A 19,690-nucleotide genomic window follows, 5' to 3' on the forward strand; every position below is an offset into this window, starting at 1 on the left:
CCCCAGGTGTGCCCTGCAGGGGACCTGGGCGCAGGCAGTGGACGGGCAAGCTTCCCCTGAGTTTCTCCAGATGGAGGATCCCCAGGAGAGAATGCCAGCGCTCAGAGGAGCCCAGTGGGCTCAACTTGGGTGTTGAATTCTTGAAGAGGGAGGTGGTTCAGGAAGGGAGGGAGAATCTTCATTTAAATGCAGATACAGGCCTCTCACCTGGGACTGGGGAAAGTTTTTCCATTAAAATGCTAATGAAAGAACAAACTGCAACTCCAAATCCCCAGCTGTCAGGGCTCCTTTCCCAGCCCCCATGCCAGCCCAGCTTCCACACATACCCTTCCGCAGGGGGCCGTGGGCAGGCCTTAGAAATTGCTGACCCTTCTCTGTGGCTTTCTCTCACGTTCCATTTCTCTGGCCACTGGATGCTTGGGCAGCTCTCTGGAGAAGCCCATGGAAGGAACAAGTCACCTTCCCCAAAACAACAGAGACTGCAGATTGGAGAAGCAGTTGGGAACTAGAGCTCTGGAGTCATATATCAATCATGCTGCTTGTTAGCTGTGTGACCTTGGGAAACTTACTTAACATCTCTGAATATAAGGGTAAAGTCATAGAGAAGCCTGGCACATCACATGACAGCTATAATTATTGCTATTATTAATATAAAGATGCAAATTCCGGGTCCAGAACAGTACCTATTTGTACAAGGATAAGGAGAGCAACTCTCTTAGAGGCCACCATCTCCAAATACTCCAGAAGGCAGTTCTGGCAGGGTAGAGGGTACAGAGCCACCTCCACCACCCAGCTGTGTCTGAGGCCTCATCCTTTCCTACACAGACGCTGACCCTCTCGGACCTTAAGCCCAGCCGGGGGCCCATGTCCGGGGGCACGCAGGTGACCATCACGGGTACCAACCTGAACGCAGGCAGTGATGTGGTGGTGATGTTTGGAAAGCAGCCCTGCCTCTTCCACAGGTAAGCCCCAGGCCCTGGGGGTGCTGTCAGACGGGAACCACCCCCACCCCCTGCCCTGGGAGACTTGGGGTTTCGGGGATGTGGGAGGGGCTGCCCTGGGCAGGGACTTCAGGACAACCCTCAGAAGTACCTGCTCCCACCTGAGAAAGAGGGTGCTCCCTTTGGGAGAGGAAGGTGACTGAGTGCCATCTGCCAGGGTCCCCTCTCCTGGAGGGCCATCGTGCTGCCCGGCCCCATGGCACCCCCTCTGCAGAGGCCTGGGCTGCCAGGGGAGCAGCTCGGGATGCACCGGGGGCAGCACCTCCCCAGCAGCTCTGAAGCCAGCTATGGCTCCCGAGAGCAGACCAGAACGGCACCGAGGCTGAGCCTCCAAAAGCAGGCGGCTGTCCCTCCCTGACATCCTCCAGCCCAGAAGGGCATGCCCTCCACGGGCCAGGTGCCACGGCAGTACAAGGAGAGAGGGCAGGAGGTGTGTCCTGGGAAGGACTGGCTGGGGTGGACAGGAGGCGGAGAGGCCAGAGGGCAGGAGGTGTGTCCGGGGAAGGACTGGCTGGGGTGGACAGACGGCGGAGAGGCCAGAGTGCTCTGATGGGGCGAGGCTTCATCCAGGACTCCTGCAGAAGCAGCAAACATGGCCTGGGGATCCACAGCCAACCAGCAGAACCAGGGAGCCGGGAGGAGATGGACTAAGAGGCGACCTGGGAGGTCCCGCTGAACCAACTCAACAGGCACCAGGGCCACCAGTCTAAGGGGCCAGGGACTCTCACCAGACCCAAGGACAAGGCCTATGAAAATGGGCTACAGCCTGGTCAAGGGGAGTCTCTGTCCCTGGTTCCCGAGCTTCGGCCCTTGCCTCTGAGGAGCCAGCCGTGGGGGCGGGGCGCTGACTCAGGGCCACTGTCCCCGCTCTGCACTGGAACCCAGCGCCCTGCCTTCTCCCCTCCAGGCGGTCTCCGTCCTACATCATCTGCAACACCACGTCCTCAGAGGAGGTACTGGAGATGGAGGTGACGGTGCAGGTGGACAGGGCCAAGATCCGCCGGGACCTGGTCTTCCAGTACGTGGAGGACCCCACCATCGTGCGCATCGAGCCCGAGTGGAGCATCGTCAGGTAGGCGCTGCCCGGGGCTCACCTCACGCTGGCACTCAGGAGCCGGGAGAGCTCGGGGACCTGTCCTGCTTCGGGGATCACTGAACAGGGGTTGGTCCCAAACACCTGCAAATGAGCCCGGCTCTTGCAGGGGCTCCCCGCTTCCCTGGGAGCTACTGCCGTGCAGGGTCCTGCCTGCAGGCACCGGCTCCCACCCATCCTTCCCTCTACTGCACACTCCCCGGGCACAGAGTCTGGGCTGTGCTCTTTCAACACATATGCACTGAACAGGTGTCCCAGGAACCAGGAATTTGATGCTATACAGAAAGACTCTGGGCAGGGACTCAGGGCCCTTCAGCCATACACCTCGGGCAAGTCACTGTTCCTGGGCCTCCACCTCCTGAGGGATTGGCCTGGAAATTTGGAAGCTTGGGTGTCTCCAGTGGCACATCCCACCACCAGAGGTGGAGCTGCCGGCAGACAGCACGTGTCTGCTTTTCCGGTCCTGGAGGAGGCAGAGAGAGGCACTGTAGAGAGCATCCTTTCTACAGGGAAAGCACCGCACCGTATGGGGTTGGGGGACAGCAGCAGGGGGAACAGAACAAGGGCTTGGGGTCTGAAGGAGGAGGCTCAGCCTGACTCTGCTGCTTAGCAAGTGACCTGAGCAGTCCTACCCTCCCTGGGGCCCTGGTGCCCCTTCTCTCAACTTCCTCTCAAGGCAGCTGGGAGAATTAACTGAGATGCAAACTCACATGGTAGACGGTGCCCAGCTCAGCTTCCTCTCTGCCCCCTGCTCAGTGCCCAGTCCTTCTTCTGCCTGCACCAGCTTGCAAGGGCCTGGGCTGGAGGAGTGAATGGGGACAGAAGTGCTCTCCCAGGGTTTGGCAGGGGCAGAGATGAGGCCTGTCCAGAGAGCACTCTTTAAGCCAGGAGTCCCCGGGGCCAAATCTGGCTGGCCACCTGCTTGTGTAAATAAAGTTTTGTTGGAACACAGCCACCTATCTCTATTGTTTCCTGCTGCTTTCTCACTACGAGGGCAGCTAAGTGATGGCAACAGGGACCTCGTGGCCTGTGGAGTCTAAAATATCTGCTGTCTGGCCCTTTACAAAGAGAGTTCTTCACCCACTGCCTCAGCCCAAAGGAAGGGCAGCCTAGTTGCTGAGATGTGGTCGTCCCTGTAGTCCCTCTGTAAGGCCCACACCTTAACGCCATGATCTTGAAGCAGATAAAAAGACAAGGCACATAGAGGAGGGAGCAGCCCATGGAAGGCCACCCAGGGCTTGGCCCCAGGGCCTGCAAGGCGAGGAGGTCAATGCAGCCCATCCTGCTCACTCCAGAAGCTCTGCGAGTCTGAGGAATTCCCAGGCTGGTTTAATTCAGTTCTTCCTCATGTCATCGTCCCAGAAGTAGAAGTGTCCTCCTCCCTGGCACTCAGCAGCCATCCCCATGTCTCGCCCACCTCGAGAGGAAGGTCCCATGTCCTGGGACTGTCAGCCTGCTCCCACATGTTGGCTCAAGTTAAGGAAGTCTGAGGATGGGGTGGTCCTCTGCACTAGGGGTGACTTTGCCCTGGGTCACTCAAGTACGTCATAGGGACTTGTGCAACTATGTGTGGGATTGGTGACTGAGAAAACCGGAGAGATGGCTGGACACCAGCCCATCAGGTGGACAGGAGAGGTTGTGTGCGTGTGTAACTGGAAGTTCAACCTGGGCAGATGGACAGATGGGCAGAAAGCAATGTGGGGGGGTGCAGAGGACTCCTGTCCACCGAGTGTGTACCTTACCTGCTAACCCTGTTTGACAGCAGGGTTCTTCTAAAGATGCTCCTGACTGGGAACCAGGTTCCTTGCTCTCCCTTGGGGAGACCCCAGGAAGGCAGCCAGCAGAGAACCGCGCCCACCCCTGCCAGCATCTTGGCCTCCTGGGGAAAGGGCGGTGCCTCCTTCAAAGGCTACACCCGGATGAACAGCCTAAGTCCTCCCAGTAGCAGTCCTGTGCCACCCAGGGTGTAGGAGGCCTGTGTCCCTAGTCATCTCAGTTTGCATTCCTGGGGGAGGTGTCTGTGCCTGGCCACTGCCCGTCCTGCACCTCAGCTTCCCTGAAGCCTCCAAGGTGGAAAGCAGTAGCACAAATGTCCTGGGGCGGGGAGGCTGTGCTCAGTCCCCGGGGCCTGTGGGGTGATCTGAAGGAGGCTTCCATTGACCGGGGCCAATGCAAGAACGTCCCGGGGGGGACAGGCTAGGGAAAAGACTCTGGGGTTGCAGAGTACCAGCTGGTTCAGGTCAGGGGCCTCAGAAAGCCAAAGGGTTGTGCTGTCACCTGGGCCTCCACAGGTGTCCCTGCTCCAAATGAACTTGGCCAAGGATGTCCAAGCCATCTGATCATCACTGTCTTCCCCTGGGCTGCTGAGACATGTCCCTGCCACCATGCAGCTTGTCATCCTCGCCCCCAGGGACACTGTCCTGCTGCCTGGTTGCCATTGTTCCTATTGTTATAGCTCCTCCCCCTCCTCCTCCTCCTCCTCACCGGGTGCCATTGCTTCTCCTATGCTGGTCATTCACACACCACTTTCTTTCTTCCCGGGTAGTGGAAACACACCCATCGCTGTCTGGGGGACTCACCTGGACCTCATACAGAACCCCCAGATCCGTGCCAAGCATGGCGGGAAGGAGCACATCAACGTGAGTCTGGGGCTGCAGGGCTGGCAGCGGCTATCCCCTGGCACATGGCCTCCCAGAGGGTGGGGGTTTCCTTCTCAAGCACACATGCAGCTCCCCGCCCATACACAGGCGACCTACAGCATGTGACACCCCTGAGTCCCGGGTGGTGGGACAGCGGGGAGACAGGCCTTGGTGTACAGGCCTGGAGGACCTGTCACTTCTGGGGTTTTCTGGGTCTTTCAACCCTTACTCTTGCATCCTCTGACCCCGTGGCTGCTTCCTGGGTTAGAAAACACCCAAGTCATTGCCATGCCTCCTATAGGCAAAGCCACAGCTAGGTGACAACCACCAAAGGCCACCCTGAGTTCCCAAGCATGGGGTCCCGTTCCCTCATCCCAGTCCTCCTGTGTTAGCCCCGTGTCGTGTGCACAGCTCCCCAGAGGCCAGGTGCGAGCCTCCAGGTGCATGGCCTCCCCTCTCGGGCTCCTCCCACAGATCTGTGAGGTTCTGAATGCGACCGAGATGACCTGCCAGGCTCCAGCCCTGGCCCTGGGTCCCGACCACCAGTCGGACCTCACCGAGAGGCCTGAGGAATTTGGCTTCATCCTGGACAATGTCCAGTCCCTGCTAATCCTCAACAAGACCAACTTCACCTACTACCCCAACCCTGTGTTTGAGGCCTTTGGTCCATCAGGAATCCTGGAGCTCAAGCCCGGTACCCCCATCATCCTAAAGGTAGGGCGGGGACTGGGAGGAAGGCGGCCGCTGCAGGGAGGGAGTGGGATTCTGGTCACAGGGAAAGGCCAGAAGTCACAAGCTCCTGTCAAATACTGTGACTGGATCCCTTGCACAGGTTGCATTATAGCCAGAACTGTGCTTCTAGGCTTGATCTGTCCAGGGCAGGCACATCCACACAGGTCTCTGGATTCCCAGGTTTTGTCTTCAGAGTCCAGAAACTGGACAGTTGGAGGTCCACACTGCATCCTCCTAGGAAGCCCTTTGCTAACCACAGTTAAAGTTTCTTTGGAGTATGGATTATAAGTTAACTTTAACTCATATGACAATTTGAATCAAGGGGTAGTGATTGACGACAACTCTGTGTTGAGAAGGATTCTGAGGCTACATTAGGAATAAGCTGAATAAGAGTACTGTGATTATTGATTTCTCACTGGGAGGAAGGAGAATGCTGTATTAATCGGCTTTCTGTTACTATCACAAAATACTTGAGGCTGAGTACTTACAAAGGAAAGAAAGTTTATTTAGTTCACACTTTTGGAGACAGAAAGTTCAAATAGTATTGCAACGGTTCCCATGAGGGCAGCATAGGGTGAGAGGATGTGTGGGAGGAAGAGATCACATGGTGAGACAGGAAGCCAAAGGTCAGGGAGGTAATGCTGTCCCTCTAGGCCCCTCATCTTAAAGGTCTCACCACCTCTCAACATTGTTGTACCAAGGACCCAGCTTCTGGCATGTGAACCCAGGGGGGACAAACCACCTGCAAAGTTCGTAGGTGCTGTAGATGTTTTCGGACTTATCACTGAAGGAGGACTCTCCGCCCACTCTCCAGCATGGGGGATGTCCGGGTGGCCAGTGTGGCCCTGACCCAGGGGTGAGAACTGGGGCCTCCTGTCTGTCCAGGGCAAGAACCTGATCCCACCCGTGGCTGGGGGCAACGTGAAGCTGAACTACACCGTGCTGGTGGGGGAGAAGCCGTGCACCGTGACCGTGTCGGACGTGCAGCTGCTCTGCGAGTCCCCCAACCTCATAGGGAGGCACAAAGTGATGGTGAGGCTGGGGGCACCCTTCCCTTCCCTGCGAGGAGCGCGAGAGGGATGCCGGGAAGGAGGGGTCTGAGTCCGGCTACATCCGGGCCTGAGGTGAAGGCTCCACCCAGAGCCCCGCCCCTGCTTCCTCTCCAGACCCACCTCTCAGCCTGTCCCCTCTGCGCTCCCTCTTGCCCACTGTGCCCCGCAGGCCCGCGTCGGCGGCATGGAGTACTCCCCGGGGATGGTGTACATCGCCCCTGACAGCCCGCTCAGCCTGCCGGCGATCGTGAGCATCGCGGTGGCCGGTGGCCTCCTCATCATCTTCATCGTGGCTGTGCTCATCGCTTACAAACGCAAGTCGCGGGAGAGCGACCTCACACTGAAGAGGCTGCAGATGCAGATGGACAACCTGGAGTCTCGTGTGGCACTGGAGTGCAAGGAAGGTAACTGAACGACCAGAGCCCGGTGCCCCATGCAGGAGGCTGTGAGCGTGTGTGTGTCCTCAAGTGCATGTGCACCTGCCACTCACACCCCAGCCAGCAGGCTGGAGAGCGGTGGGCGCACTGGGACCAGGCACCTGCTGCGCAGCCTCCTCCCCTGCTCTGAGCCCATGTTCCAGAACACAGTCCTGTCCTAGCAGTCCTGCTCTGGTAGCCTTGGGTGAGTCACGGCCACTCCCCATGCTCCTTCCAGTATCAGACTGGGCTCACACTTCACAAGAGCAGCCTCTAGGCCCGGCATCCTAGCAGAGTGGATTTCACTCTCCTCCGGGGGAGAACTGGGGGTGTCTTGACATGACACGTTCAAGCAATCCTCGGCTTACTTCCGTCAGCAGGAAGGGAGGGCTGCAGGGCTGATCTGCAATTTGGAAGGAAGAGTGTTTCACAGCTTGTATTTATAAAAAATCACAAACACTACTACGAAGTGAAATCAGCCACACTCAGCCCAAGGAGGAAGCTTAGGAGTCGTGCGCTCGCTCGTAACCCCAGGACATCCTTGTGTGAGTCGCCCTGGGAAGAAGGATCCCAGCCAGGTCTCTGCTGACAGTGCGCACACAGAGTGAATCTGGCCCTGTACCTGGGCTCCCGCAGCACTGACTCCCACCAGGAAGCCGCGTCCATTTTCCATGGGGAAGTGGATCCATTTGGTCCCCTCTGCATCCTTCAGCTGTCAACACGGCATCTGCCTTGTGGGACTGTTAATTACTGCCTTTTATTATATTTACGCTGCTTAATTTTTTTCTCCGCAAAGTACTCTTCCCTCTAATTAGGTGTAGTGATTAGAATCTCTTTTATGTGTGGCAGGCACGGAGGCTTTGAATGTTGGAGGCGCGGGGTGACTTGAAGGAAAGCTGCAGACCCATCAAAAGCCCACTCCCTCCTCCTCCAGGGTGGCGGAGGGGAGGGCCAAGCCAGGCTCCTCCTGGAAGGTCCCTGGGGAGGGAGGCTCAGCAGGCAGAGGGGAATCCAGCCCAAAAGTAGAGGCCAGGAGGAACCCGTGGCTTCTAACTTGAGGCACAGCTGTGCCACCAGGGAGGCAAAAGGGATTCTCACTGCAAAGGACATGTGGGGCTAGTGGTGGAGGTACTTTCCAGGGCACTGGGGCTGACACCCTTCAGGGAGACCATGCCGTCACTCACACCCAAGCTCAGGAGACACCCAGCCCCGGCCCTGCCTGGGCTTGGCCTTTGGATGTGTAAGCACACACCTGTGTGGGCACGTTTCCCTCCCACACTCACCAACATGTTTGCACGCTCACATTGAGGCACCTAAACCACTTGTGCACACATTCCCATGCCCTCCTGCAAGCATGTTCCACTCAGGATGCGTGTGAGTGTGTGTTGGGCTGTGGTGACAGTGCATGCCAAGAGGCCTGCTGATTCCCCTTTTGCACACACGCCCCCGTGCACACACATGCCCACACACGGTGGAGGGAGTTCTGCTTGGCTGCATTAGGGCTCTCTGCTTTCAGGGTCACTGCACGACAAGGACCCCAGTGTCCACGTGGACAGCAGAGGTGGGAGGTGCAGGAGGAGAGGAGCAGAGGAAGGGCATGGGGCCGCCGCCCAAGGCCAGGCCTCTCCCAGGTCCTCTCTGTCAAGCCTTAGTTCTCTCCTGGTGCCGGGACCAGCTGACAGCTGTGGTCCTGGGACCTGGAGGGGTAGAACTCCCCCAGCGTCAGTAGGAAGGGTAGACGGGACCACGTCCCCTTTTCCTGGGGTGCGTCATCTGGCTCACGTGGCATCATAACCCATATGGGCACTGGGCTGGCTTTTCAGGGGCCCTAGACACACGTTGAACCCCTCTGAGCCCACAAAGCATTTTTTCCCTGTTCTTAAATTTATATAAATAGAAAGAAATATTGGCTAGTCCATGTCCACTGGCTCTTCTTCTGTGCCAGCACGTGCTGATCCACCCTGGATGTGTGTGTACGTGTGTGTGTGCAGGAGGCTGGGTGCCTCTGGTGGCAGAGGGTGACCCCAAAGAGGATGTGACGGCAACTTTGGTGCTGTGTGACAGATATTCCTGGAGGCCAGCTGGGGCCTGGCGACTGTCCATCAGGAGGCCCGAGCTGCCTCCACAGGTGACAGGCAGCAGCACCCACACTGGGATCATAGTTCATCCAGGTAGCCTCCCCTGAGGCAGGAAGGAAGGCACACCTGCGTGTCTCCACCTGTAAGGGATGCACTTCCATATACACTTCATCCCGGGGCACCTTCCCCGTGCAGATGCCATCTGTCCCTATCCTGCACATCCAAGGCGTTGCTCATGTCCCACAGGAGCCCGGGTGGGGGCTCTGAGCATTCCTAGCTGGGGTAGCTCTTGGGCCTGCCCTGTCCATGGCCTCATGGGCTTCTCTCCTTGCCAGCCTTTGCTGAGTTGCAGACAGACATCCATGAGCTGACCAGTGACCTGGATGGAGCTGGGATCCCCTTCCTAGACTACAGAACCTACACCATGCGAGTGCTATTCCCAGGAATTGAAGACCACCCTGTGCTCCGGGACCTCGAGGTAAGGGGTGGTGCTGGGCTGGTGTGAGACCCGGACAGCGTGGTGGCAGTCTGCAAGTCCAACCCCCTCCTTTGGAAATGAGAAAGCTGAGACCAGGGAGGGGGGTACCTTACCTGAGGTCCTCCAGCTTGTGGGCACCAGCTGGTCCCTCTAGAGGAGATGGGGCCAAGCCAAGGGAACCTCAGAGTAGTCCTAGGGGGTCACAAGCCCTTGGGGAATTGAATGGACAGTAAGGACTCTCTCCCCAGATAAATGGTAGCTATATAGAGAAACAAGAACTATGGCTGATAAATTGAGGGCGTTCATGAACCCTCATTGAAAAAACCACAATGTAAAGGATTTTTATCACTTCGTTGGTGCTCAATAAATGTATAAGGGATTTTACCACTTGGTGTTTAGTTGGGAAAGATAGGTGATGCGGAGGGAAGGGGGGATGTGAATGATAAAATCCTAGCCATCTTTCTACCAGCGGGACCTCATCTTCTGAACACTTTATCCCACTTACTGTCTAGCGTGGTATCTGGCTTATGCATATATTCATATTATGCTTTGTTCCGAAAGAGCTTTGGAATGGCTTATAAAGATAAATACCAGAGAAAACTGAAAAATATAAATGAGGAAACCAGGGCATAATAATAATCCTGAGGAATGATCACTATTAGTTGACTGTCACCTACGTGCCCACACAGCTTTAAGCACTTTGCATAGATCCATTCATTTAACCACCCAGAACCCCTCTGAGTGGGTGAGCCCATTTCACAGGTGACAAAACTAAGGGAACAGAGAAGCAGTGGTTGTCTGGGGCCATGCAGCTGCTGGGGACAGAGGCAGCGGTTGAGTCTAGGCACTTAAGACTCCAGCATGCTTGCTCCCTACCCCAAGCCTGGGCACTTGACCTTGAGGGCACCACAGCAGTAACCTGCCTGGGACCTCTGGATACTCAACTAGGATGGAAGGAAAGCCTGCAGCTGAAGCCCCTGTGGGAAAGAAGAGTAACTCCAAGATTGACGGTGTCCATAAAATAAAAACGGACCCTTTTCTCAGGGCTTAGGAGGCGATGCCAATATTGGAGCCTGAGGAGTGTTGTTGTTCCAAGGGTTGTGGCAGGCAGTGACCTCGGCAGCACATGCATGTGCACGACTATGCTTGTGGCACACACTTTTGTCCCTGCTGCTTGTTGAATGGAGCACACGTGTGTTTCTATGGCCAGGGGGTGGGTATTTTTGTCGAGGGGCTCCCATTGGCTCCTCAGCTGATTGACACCGTGAAGCATTGTCAGAGGCTGTAGGCAGCGGGCTCTCAGTCCTCAATGGTGACGTACCTCTTCTGCCCACATCCGTATATGCGTGGATTCACATGCGAATCATACATCACATTAAAATGCCAGGCGTCCACAAGGCTTGTATCCGCTGCAGCCTTGGTCTGGCTCCTGGGCTGTGCTCCCTTCTCTCGTCCCCTCGTCTCTCCCTGCCTTTCACTTTTCCTCCAGCCTCCCCTTTATTTGCAACAAAACACCGGGTCTTGTAGGGCACCAAAGGGTATGCAAGTTCTAGTTTAAGAGAGAAATGGGAGCAGAGCACAGTGGTGCACACCTGTAGTTCCGGCTGCTCCTGAGGCTGAGGCAGAAGGAGTACAAGTTCAAGGTCAGCCTGAGCAATTTAGTGAGACACTGTCTCAAAATCAAAAAATCAAAAGGTTTGGGAGTGTAGCTCTGTGGTAGAGCGTTTTACTAGCATGTGCAAGACCCTGGGTTCAATCCCAAACACTGCAAAAAAAGAGCCATGGACTTATGGAAAGACAGGGTGGCTATGTCTGTGGACACGGGCATGCTCTGCTCTGCTTTGTTAGTTAATCTTCGTGAGTCCACCTTCCAGCCTAGGAGGGTGCCTGGCAGAGTAGACACACAAGAAATGGTGAGCAACTGAAGAACTGAATGTCTGCCTGTCTCTCTGCAGGAGGGTGGAATTGGCAGTCTGGGGAGGGGGTTATACTCCTCTGGATGGGATAGAGAAAAATCTAGGACTTCAACTAGGATGGATACCTGCACTCATTCTCCTTTTTTCACTAGTTCAATACTCACTTAAGTAAGTCCTTTAAGGATGTAACTGCTTTATCGTATTTTCTAAGACCGTGTCAAAGCTGAGCTCCCTATAGGCCAGCCTGAATGCTTTGGGGCAGGACAGTCACCTCCCACACAAGTTTTCTCTTGGGGGACACACGCGCACACCCCCACATTTTCTACCCAGACTGTTCACATGGCCTGCTTTAGCATCCACTCTTGTTCCTCACTTGGTCCCACTTCATCTTGCCTCCCTAGAGAGTCTTAGACTCTCAGATCTGGCGTGGCACTGGTTTGGCATATACTCCAGGCACTGTTAAGGGTGATGTCCCTCAGATGGTTACTGTCCCTCAGGACCTGATGGGTCCATGTGAGTGGACACTGTACTGCTCCGATAGAACCACTCGTTTGTGGACCACCCGGAGCGGTTCCGTGCTCAAACTTCTTCACTGTACATGTTCAGCCCAGGTCCAGAATGCAAAAGACTCCCTCTCACTGCCTTTCTGCACTGAGCCAGGCCCCAGCCAAAAGGGGACTCCTACCCAGTGGTATTCCTCCAGGCTTTCCCTCTATGACCAGTTTTCTCAGAGGATCCAGATGGGAATGACCATGACCTTCACCTCCAGTGAGAGGCACTGCTCAGTCAGAAAGGAAGGCGTGGGCACCCTGCATGTCCTCTCCTCTCACCCTGCCCTGGCCCCTCTGGCCTAGTTCTCCAGCAGTAGCCAAGTCCCCTCCCCAAACAGGGGCATCTCAAGTTACCCAATGAACACCAAAAATTCTGCTCTCTACTCAGAAAACTTGCAGTCCTTGCTTGGCATGGTCTCAGGTCATTGTCTCCTCACTCTGTGGGCTCACCATCCACCCCAAATGAGCTAACGGTACATAAGACACCCCCAGGGCTGCCCACCAACCACAAGTCCCCAACTCACCACCATCTGGCACAGAGGACAGAGAGGGACTGGGACTCAGGACTGTGGTGTTCTAGTAATCACCCTGCCAACCTGTACTCCTCTCGAGATGCTTCCCGAGGACATACCCCACCTGGGCTCCAAACGCATGGCGTAAATCACACCATGTCCTATCCTGGCCTGGTTCCTCATCTGGAACCTTCACATCTCCCCTCAAACATGACTCCTGTCTATTTTCTTTGACTTTGTCAGAAAGGGAGACTTTCTGATCCCAACCTCCTGCTCTCAAGGACTCACCACGAGCTTCACTCCTGTCCCTGAGTAAGGAGCCCACAGACGGGCTAATCGTCAGGCATAGGCAGGCACCAGCAGGTCATGTGACTATAAAAGAAAATTATAGCAAAGTATACATAACATGAAATTTACCATTTCAACCATTTTTAGGCACATAGTTAAATACCTAAAAATAACCACCATTCATCTCCTGAACTGCCTCTTTCCAAACTGAAGCATTAACTCCTGGTTCCCCCTCCAGCCAGCTGTGGGCAGCTACTCTCTGCTTTCTGTCTGTGAATCTGCCTACTCTGGGGACCTCTTATGGTGGAGTCACACAGTATTGTCCTTCTCTGTCTGGCTTATTTCACTCAGCATGTTTTCAGGGTTCGTCCATGTGGCCACAGAGCAGTGTCTTCATTCCCAACAAACTCTTAGTTAACTGCTTGTGGACAAAACCCCACTTTTACTGCCCTGTCTTCAACTTCAGCATAGCCTAAGATGATGTGAAACTCAGGAATCTTCTGTGGATCATGGTTTTATGCGTGTGTTCAACCCATTCTGGCTACTGGAGAAGTTCTCACTCTTGGTGTGGAAACATTCCAGGGGAAGCTTCTAGTTGATCTAAAGCAGCATTGCCCACCCCTGAAGTCACCTGTAGAAGTGTGAAGAGAGAGGTGTCCTCTCTTGTGTAGGCTGTCCTGCAGGCGGATCACCACGCCCCCTCTTTTGTGTCCCACTGGGTAAGTCTGGGTACTCATCACATACCAGTGGAAACATGGAGCCGTCAATCACTCTCCCAATTTCACCCCCTCACCGGCTCTAAACTCTAACCTGTTGGGCTACAATTAAAGTTTACTATCCAGTTTTATATTCACAGACTTCAACTAAATTAGAGAACCATCTGTGTGTAAAGGAAGTCTTGTTTCAGAGTGGCATTGGCCTGGCAGGGAGGGTGGCAGGCTACTTAGCAAATTGTTCTGGATACTCTTTACCGAAGTACTTCCCTTCCATCTCCTCCATCCATAAAAGAAGACGTCTACCTTGTGCACCCCAAGACAAGGGATGCCGTGCATTAGATGTCACGGAGACTCCTGGGCGAGAGGAATCTGTGAGATGCAGTCAGTGGAGTGGGTAATAAAGCTGCTGCTGTTAACGTGCGCACGGTACCTGCCAAGCACTTTACATACATTATCTTATTTAATGTTCGTAAAACATTATGACATCGGCACTCATATTCTCATTTTATAGATGAGGCAATAGACCCCAGAGGTGATGGAGTTTTCCTCCACACACACGTCACTGTGGTCTCCGATGCCAAAGCTCAGGCTGCTGGCCTGGATGCTATTTCCTGCAGGTGGCTGTGCTAAAACTCTCCTGCCCAGGGCCCCAGGCACTACTGCCCAGGTAGCATCTGTGTTTTCCAGAAAGTGCAACCGAGTCAGGAAGCCCAGAATGCATGTCATGGCCAGTATGCCATCTAGCTGTTCCTGTGACCTCTTCCCCCTCCCCGGGTGCCATAGTGGCAAACCTGCCCATGTCTGCCCTCCCGTGACAGCCAGTCTGAGCTGCTAGAAGCCTGGCATAGGAATGCTGCAGGGAGAAGCCAGGGGCAGGGCTGGATGTGGTAAAAGGTGTGACATGGCCAGGCACTAGGAAGCCAGCCAAGCTTGGGTTTAGAAATCCAGCACAGCCCTTCACCAGTGGGTGGCCTTGGAACAAGGCTGGTAGCTTCCCTGGCAAGGTCATTAGAAGACTTCATTGAAATAACGCATGTGATGTGCCCGGCACTTGCCCTACGTGAGGTGGGGGCCTGACAAATGGCATTTTCTGGTTTTATTAGGGTAAGTTGTAGCAGTGCTCCTTCGAATGGGTTGAAGGAAGTCCAGCGTGAGCACGTGCTTACGTAAGAGGGTCACAGGATGCGGGGAGGCCAATGGGTGGCAGACGGGTGGCAGATTGAGGCCTGGCCATGGCAAGGTGAGGCTGCCACGTGTCCCTTGCCAATTCCTCCGCAGGAGAGTGGGAAACGAGGGAGCCAGGCATGGAGTGAGCGGAGAGTGGGCCTCTTGGGGAGCAAGGGACTCTGGTGGGTCAGAGGCAGTTCTGAGAGCCAGGCTGAACTGCACGGTGGCCCTGGCCAGCACCTGCGGTACCTGTTGGCTCTGGCAAGGTCCCATTTCTCCCCTGAGAACTGGCCTTCCAAGTCCCTGCAGCCCAGCAAGACAATTGAGAATGAGCTGGAAGCCTGCGTGTTTTCCACCAGCTTCCGTACCCATGGTGCTGCCGATGCCAGGCCACCAGGAACACTGCATGAGGGCGCTGCTCTGCAGGGTGCAGGGCGGGCCCACAGTGCCCTCCACAGAAGGGCCCTGTGATCTGAGGTGGCCTGAGGCAGCGCCTAGGCCCGTGTAGCAACACCCTCCTGCCCACATCCTACCCTGGGCCTGGAACACGGGGGCTAGGTCGTGAATGCTAGGGACGTTCTGCCACCTCCTGTGACCCCAGGTGGATAGGCTCTCTCTGGCAGCCTCTGTCTTTGCCAGTTTGAACCTCAGGAGCACCTTGTCTCTTAGTCCCTGTGATGCCCCAGGAGATGGGAGGACGTGGCACTGACTGCTGGGTTCGTGGCCTGGTTGGCTCGCTTTAGTCCTGGAGTCTTGGGAAAGCTTCTTACCCTCATGGGGTTCCTGGGGTCACAACAGGACCTTCCCTTAGTGTGTCTTGTGGATTAAATGAGTCAATTATTCCTAAAGCACATGGAACAGTATTTGGCATAGAATAAGATCTAGGTGCATATTATGTGTTACTTATCTTCATTTTGTTGGTGAAATCAAGTCTACCAAGGGTCCCACAGCTAGTAAATGATGGTGACAGAAGTAAGCCCAGGTTCCACAGCTCTGAAAGCATGCTCTTTACTGCTGCCTATGTGACAGTCCTCAAAAACCCATGTAGCCCCCGCCCCCGACCCGAGGGCTTCCCTGGGGCAATCTGTAAGTCACCTTTTGTTTGCTCAGATGCAGACACATGGAGCAACACGCAGGTTGTCAGTACGCAGGCCAGTGACCTTCCCCCAAGTGAGTCCACCCACCAAGTCAGCCCTCCAGGGGTCCTGTGTGCCCTGTCTGGACACAGCCACCCCCTAGATAACCATTTTCCTGCTGCCACTGGTTCATTTACCTGTCTAAAGTCTTGACTTACTTGAGTTATGTAAAGAGCATGTCTGACATTTCTCATTCAGTGTGTTCATGAGGTTCATCCCTGATAGCATTAGGCCATGCCATGGTTGCTGGACTCCCAAGAGATCCTGGTTTGGGGATATTATGGCCAGTGTGCCGTGCATATTCCTGTACATCTCAGAGGTGTGCCCTCTGTGCCCAGCTCGGTGGCTGGCAGGTGTCTGCTGAGTGCATAGTGTACCTAGCTGGGCTCTCCCAGGAACAGACCCTGTTGGCAGGAAGGTAGAAAAATCTCTGTGCCCTCCTCTGGACAGAGTGGGTCTCAGAAGGTGTCCCAGCACAGGCAAGAGTCAGTGAGTTCTTCAGAGACTGTTGGGCTTGACCTTCCCCTTTTCTGAGTCTAAACTTAGGCCCCCAGAGAAGTGAAAGGACTTGTCCATGGTTACGTAGCAGAGTGGTGGCAGAGTCCACGTGCAACACAGAAATCTTGACTCAGACCACTTGACTGTCCACAGGACCCCCAGGGCAGAAAGGGGAGGGTGTTGGGTTAGCCAGAGGCCCGGTCCTGGTGACCCATCAGCAGAGTGCAGCCACAGCAGCCCTGTATGCCTAAGGCTCCCCACAGGAGTATCGGCACCTTGTCAGCCCCGCCCCACCATCAGGAGGAGCTCGGGTGCTGGAGTCCAGCAGATGCAGGTTCAAATCCCAGAAGCGCCATTTACGAACAGTGGCCAGTTCTCTCTGTGCCTTGGCTGGGTGGTCTCTAAAAGGGAGGTTCTGACTTGACCACGGCTGAGCACAGTGCTGGGCTCCTGAGGGCTGGATAGCATTAGCCATTTGTGCTGCAGCTGCCGCTGTGAGTGACAGGTGGAGTGCGACCTCCAGCTCCCCACGGGAGGTCACCTTGGCCTTTCCCACAGGTCCCGGGCTACCGGCAGGAGCGGGTGGAGAAAGGCCTGAAGCTCTTTGCGCAGCTCATCAACAACAAGGTGTTCCTGCTGTCCTTCATCCGCACGCTTGAGTCCCAGCGCAGCTTCTCCATGCGCGACCGTGGCAACGTGGCCTCGCTCATCATGACTGTGCTGCAGAGCAAGCTGGAGTATGCCACCGATGTGCTGAAGCAGCTGCTGGCCGACCTCATCGACAAGAACCTGGAGAGCAAGAACCACCCCAAGCTGCTGCTCAGGAGGTGAGGGCGTGGCCCCGGGGGGCGGTGGGTCCCAGTGTTCCCCGCCAGCCTCCTCCAGTCCGAGCTGTCCGGCTCCCTAAGGGTCAGGCACTGCACTTCCAGAGGCTGAGCTGCATCCCGCACTCCTACAGGACCCTGCCCACCACCCACTGTCCAGTGCCATCACATGGGTGCCTGTTTGCCAGCCATGGCTCTTTGGCTTGCCCTCCTGCTTTCTCCCACCTGAACTTTGTCTGCCCTTCCTCTCCCTGGATCTTTCTGCTTTCTACTAGAATTCTTCTCTTGTGGACACCTCAGAGGTTATTTAGACCCTCTTCTGGCCTCTGCTAAGCCAGAGCTGGAATTAGGAGAGAGGCCCTATCTCCTCCTGCTGCCCAGCAGGCACAGCCTCCAGGAGCTAGTTAGAAACGCAAAGTCTCAGGTTCCCCCAGACCCCGAATCAGACTCTGCATTTTAATGAGGACCCAGGTGGCTTGAATGCACAACGGAGTTGGGGAAGCATTGAATGCAAACCTTTTGGTGACCACGTACCCGATGCAGCCCCACAAGTGTTTTTTGGTCCTTGCTATAGACTCTGAATAGATCCCTGGTCCACCTGTGGCTCCCATGGCATGCTGTTAAAACCTGAAAGGGCAGATGTGAACATGTGACCATACACTGTGGCTGTGGCTGTGGCCTGAGAGGAAACAGGTGCTCCCTCTGTCCATCCTTGCTCCCATTCGAGGGAAGGCCGCTTCTCCCCCAGGCTACTTTATTCCAATGGCCGTTACCTTGGCATATCTAAAGTTAGAAACTCCCATGTGAAGCCAGCCCTCTGCCCGGACCAGCTGTTGATCTCTGCCTCTGTCTGCCTGGCCCCGGCTTCCGCCCTTGGTCTCTGGGTCTGAGGCTGTGCCTCGGTGGCCCTTGCCTGGTCCTGTGGATAGTCTGGCTTTCAGAAGTGTTTGCTTCAGGCTTTTGCTGCAAGAGGTAGCTGCGTAGAGGAGCAGTCTTCCAGCTCTGGAAAGAGCAAGGTAGATGGTTTTGATTTTTGTTTTACTTTCGCCACGTGGCCACCCACTGGCGTAATTCTAGGGCTGTCGCTGCCTGCCAGAGTGCCCACCAACAGTATCCAGGTGTGGTCTTGTAGTCTGGCCCTGGGTCTGTCTCCCCGTCCTGTTTTCCTCCTCCACTCCTGACATACCCTGCTCCTGCCCTCCTCCTTCTTTCTCTCCTTCTTGCCCCTGGCTGCCCCTTTCCTTTCAATATTCTTTTTGTTTTCTCCCCACTGTTGCTTTGTGCTGGCAGATGTCCAGATACCTTGGACTTGTAGTTACTAAGTATTTTCTGCCAACTGCAACTTTAAACTCTGTGCAAACATACCTGGATGGGCTAGTTTTTCTCTGGAGCTGGCCATGCAGATAGCACAAGTTTTGAATCTCATCTGTTTTTTTCTAAATGGATGCAACCAGAAACGACAACATTGCTGTTGTGTCTTTACTTCCAAAGTAAAAGAATAAGTGGGCTTGGATTGTAGCATGAAAGGTGAAAGGTAGACTTAGGAAGGCACATATTGCAAATGGAGCACTAGAAGGTTTCCCAGAGAATGTTCCAAATGATGTGGAAGCCTTCAAAATAGGATGATTTTGACATCTCTTGGAATGAGCTAGGTCTACAGTTCCATGTGGCCCTCAGTGCCTGGAGTCTAACTTGAGTTATGAGCTCCTTCTGGCCTTTTTGCCATGATTCTCCTCCCCTGCCACCTTATTTTCATTTCTCTGCCAAATTAGCATCTCCCCTGATTTTGTTTGCCCACCCAAAATTCCCTAAGGCTGAATGACCCAACAGGAGAGCTGCCATCCAGGGGCAACTATTTAAATTCATCAAAGTAAATAAAATGAAAAATTTCCCCTCCTCAGACACACCAGCCACAATTTGCAGTTTTGGTGGCCACGTGACGCCACTAGCTACCTCCCCGGGGGGCAGGTGGAGGACCCTGTCATCATCAAAGCAAAGTACTGGACAGCCCACTCTAAGCAGGCCCAAAAAATGCCCATCTGAGATGCCACCCGATACCTTGCATGTCCTCCGCCAGCTTTGCAGGAAGGCTCCTCTGACCACCCTGCAAGCTGGGAGTCCACGGAGCTCTCCTGCTGGATAGGATCTCAGGACCGTCCCCAGAGCCCTGAGCTGCAGGAGGGAGTCAGAACCTTCCCCTGCCTACCTGGTCCCTGGGCTCTGACCGGCTGCTTCTTTCTTTTTCGTCTTCTGCTTATTCCCTCGGCATCTGGCGACAGGACGGAGTCGGTGGCTGAGAAGATGTTGACCAATTGGTTCACTTTCCTCCTCTACAAGTTCCTCAAGGTAGGATGGGATGAGGCCATATTTCTGGCCCCGCCGTGGTTCCCATCTTGGGGAACAGCCTGCACGCTCCCCAGCCTGCCCCATTCCCCACCACACCGCCAAGTCCACCCTCGCTGGGCTCGCCACTTCCAATCCACAAGAAGTGGACTTGTCCCTCATCGCTGTCTTGAAAGACAGAGGTCTAGTTTCAGGCACCAAATCCCCCATGGCTGGTTTCCTCCCAGGTAAGGGGCAGAGGAGCCCCTGG

General features: G+C 55.1%; 1 protein-coding gene across 2 annotated transcripts in view; it reads left to right on the forward strand.

The window, feature by feature from the left end:
- PLXNA4 (plexin A4) overlaps positions 1-19,690 on the forward strand; it is a 422,599-nt gene that overhangs the window by 369,573 nt on the left and 33,336 nt on the right. For both annotated transcript variants that reach the window (XM_079150155.1, XM_079150154.1), the window contains 9 exons: positions 826-962; positions 1,909-2,073; positions 4,640-4,733; positions 5,208-5,447; positions 6,351-6,497; positions 6,687-6,921; positions 9,347-9,489; positions 16,832-17,100; positions 19,377-19,443. In XM_079150155.1, coding sequence (XP_079006281.1) covers positions 826-962; positions 1,909-2,073; positions 4,640-4,733; positions 5,208-5,447; positions 6,351-6,497; positions 6,687-6,921; positions 9,347-9,489; positions 16,832-17,100; positions 19,377-19,443 — 1,497 coding nt within the window. The remainder of the gene's footprint in view (positions 1-825; positions 963-1,908; positions 2,074-4,639; positions 4,734-5,207; positions 5,448-6,350; positions 6,498-6,686; positions 6,922-9,346; positions 9,490-16,831; positions 17,101-19,376; positions 19,444-19,690) is intronic.

This window comes from Sciurus vulgaris (genome assembly GCF_902686455.1).
Source record: "Sciurus vulgaris genome assembly, chromosome: 8".
NCBI lineage: Eukaryota > Metazoa > Chordata > Mammalia > Rodentia > Sciuridae > Sciurus > Sciurus vulgaris.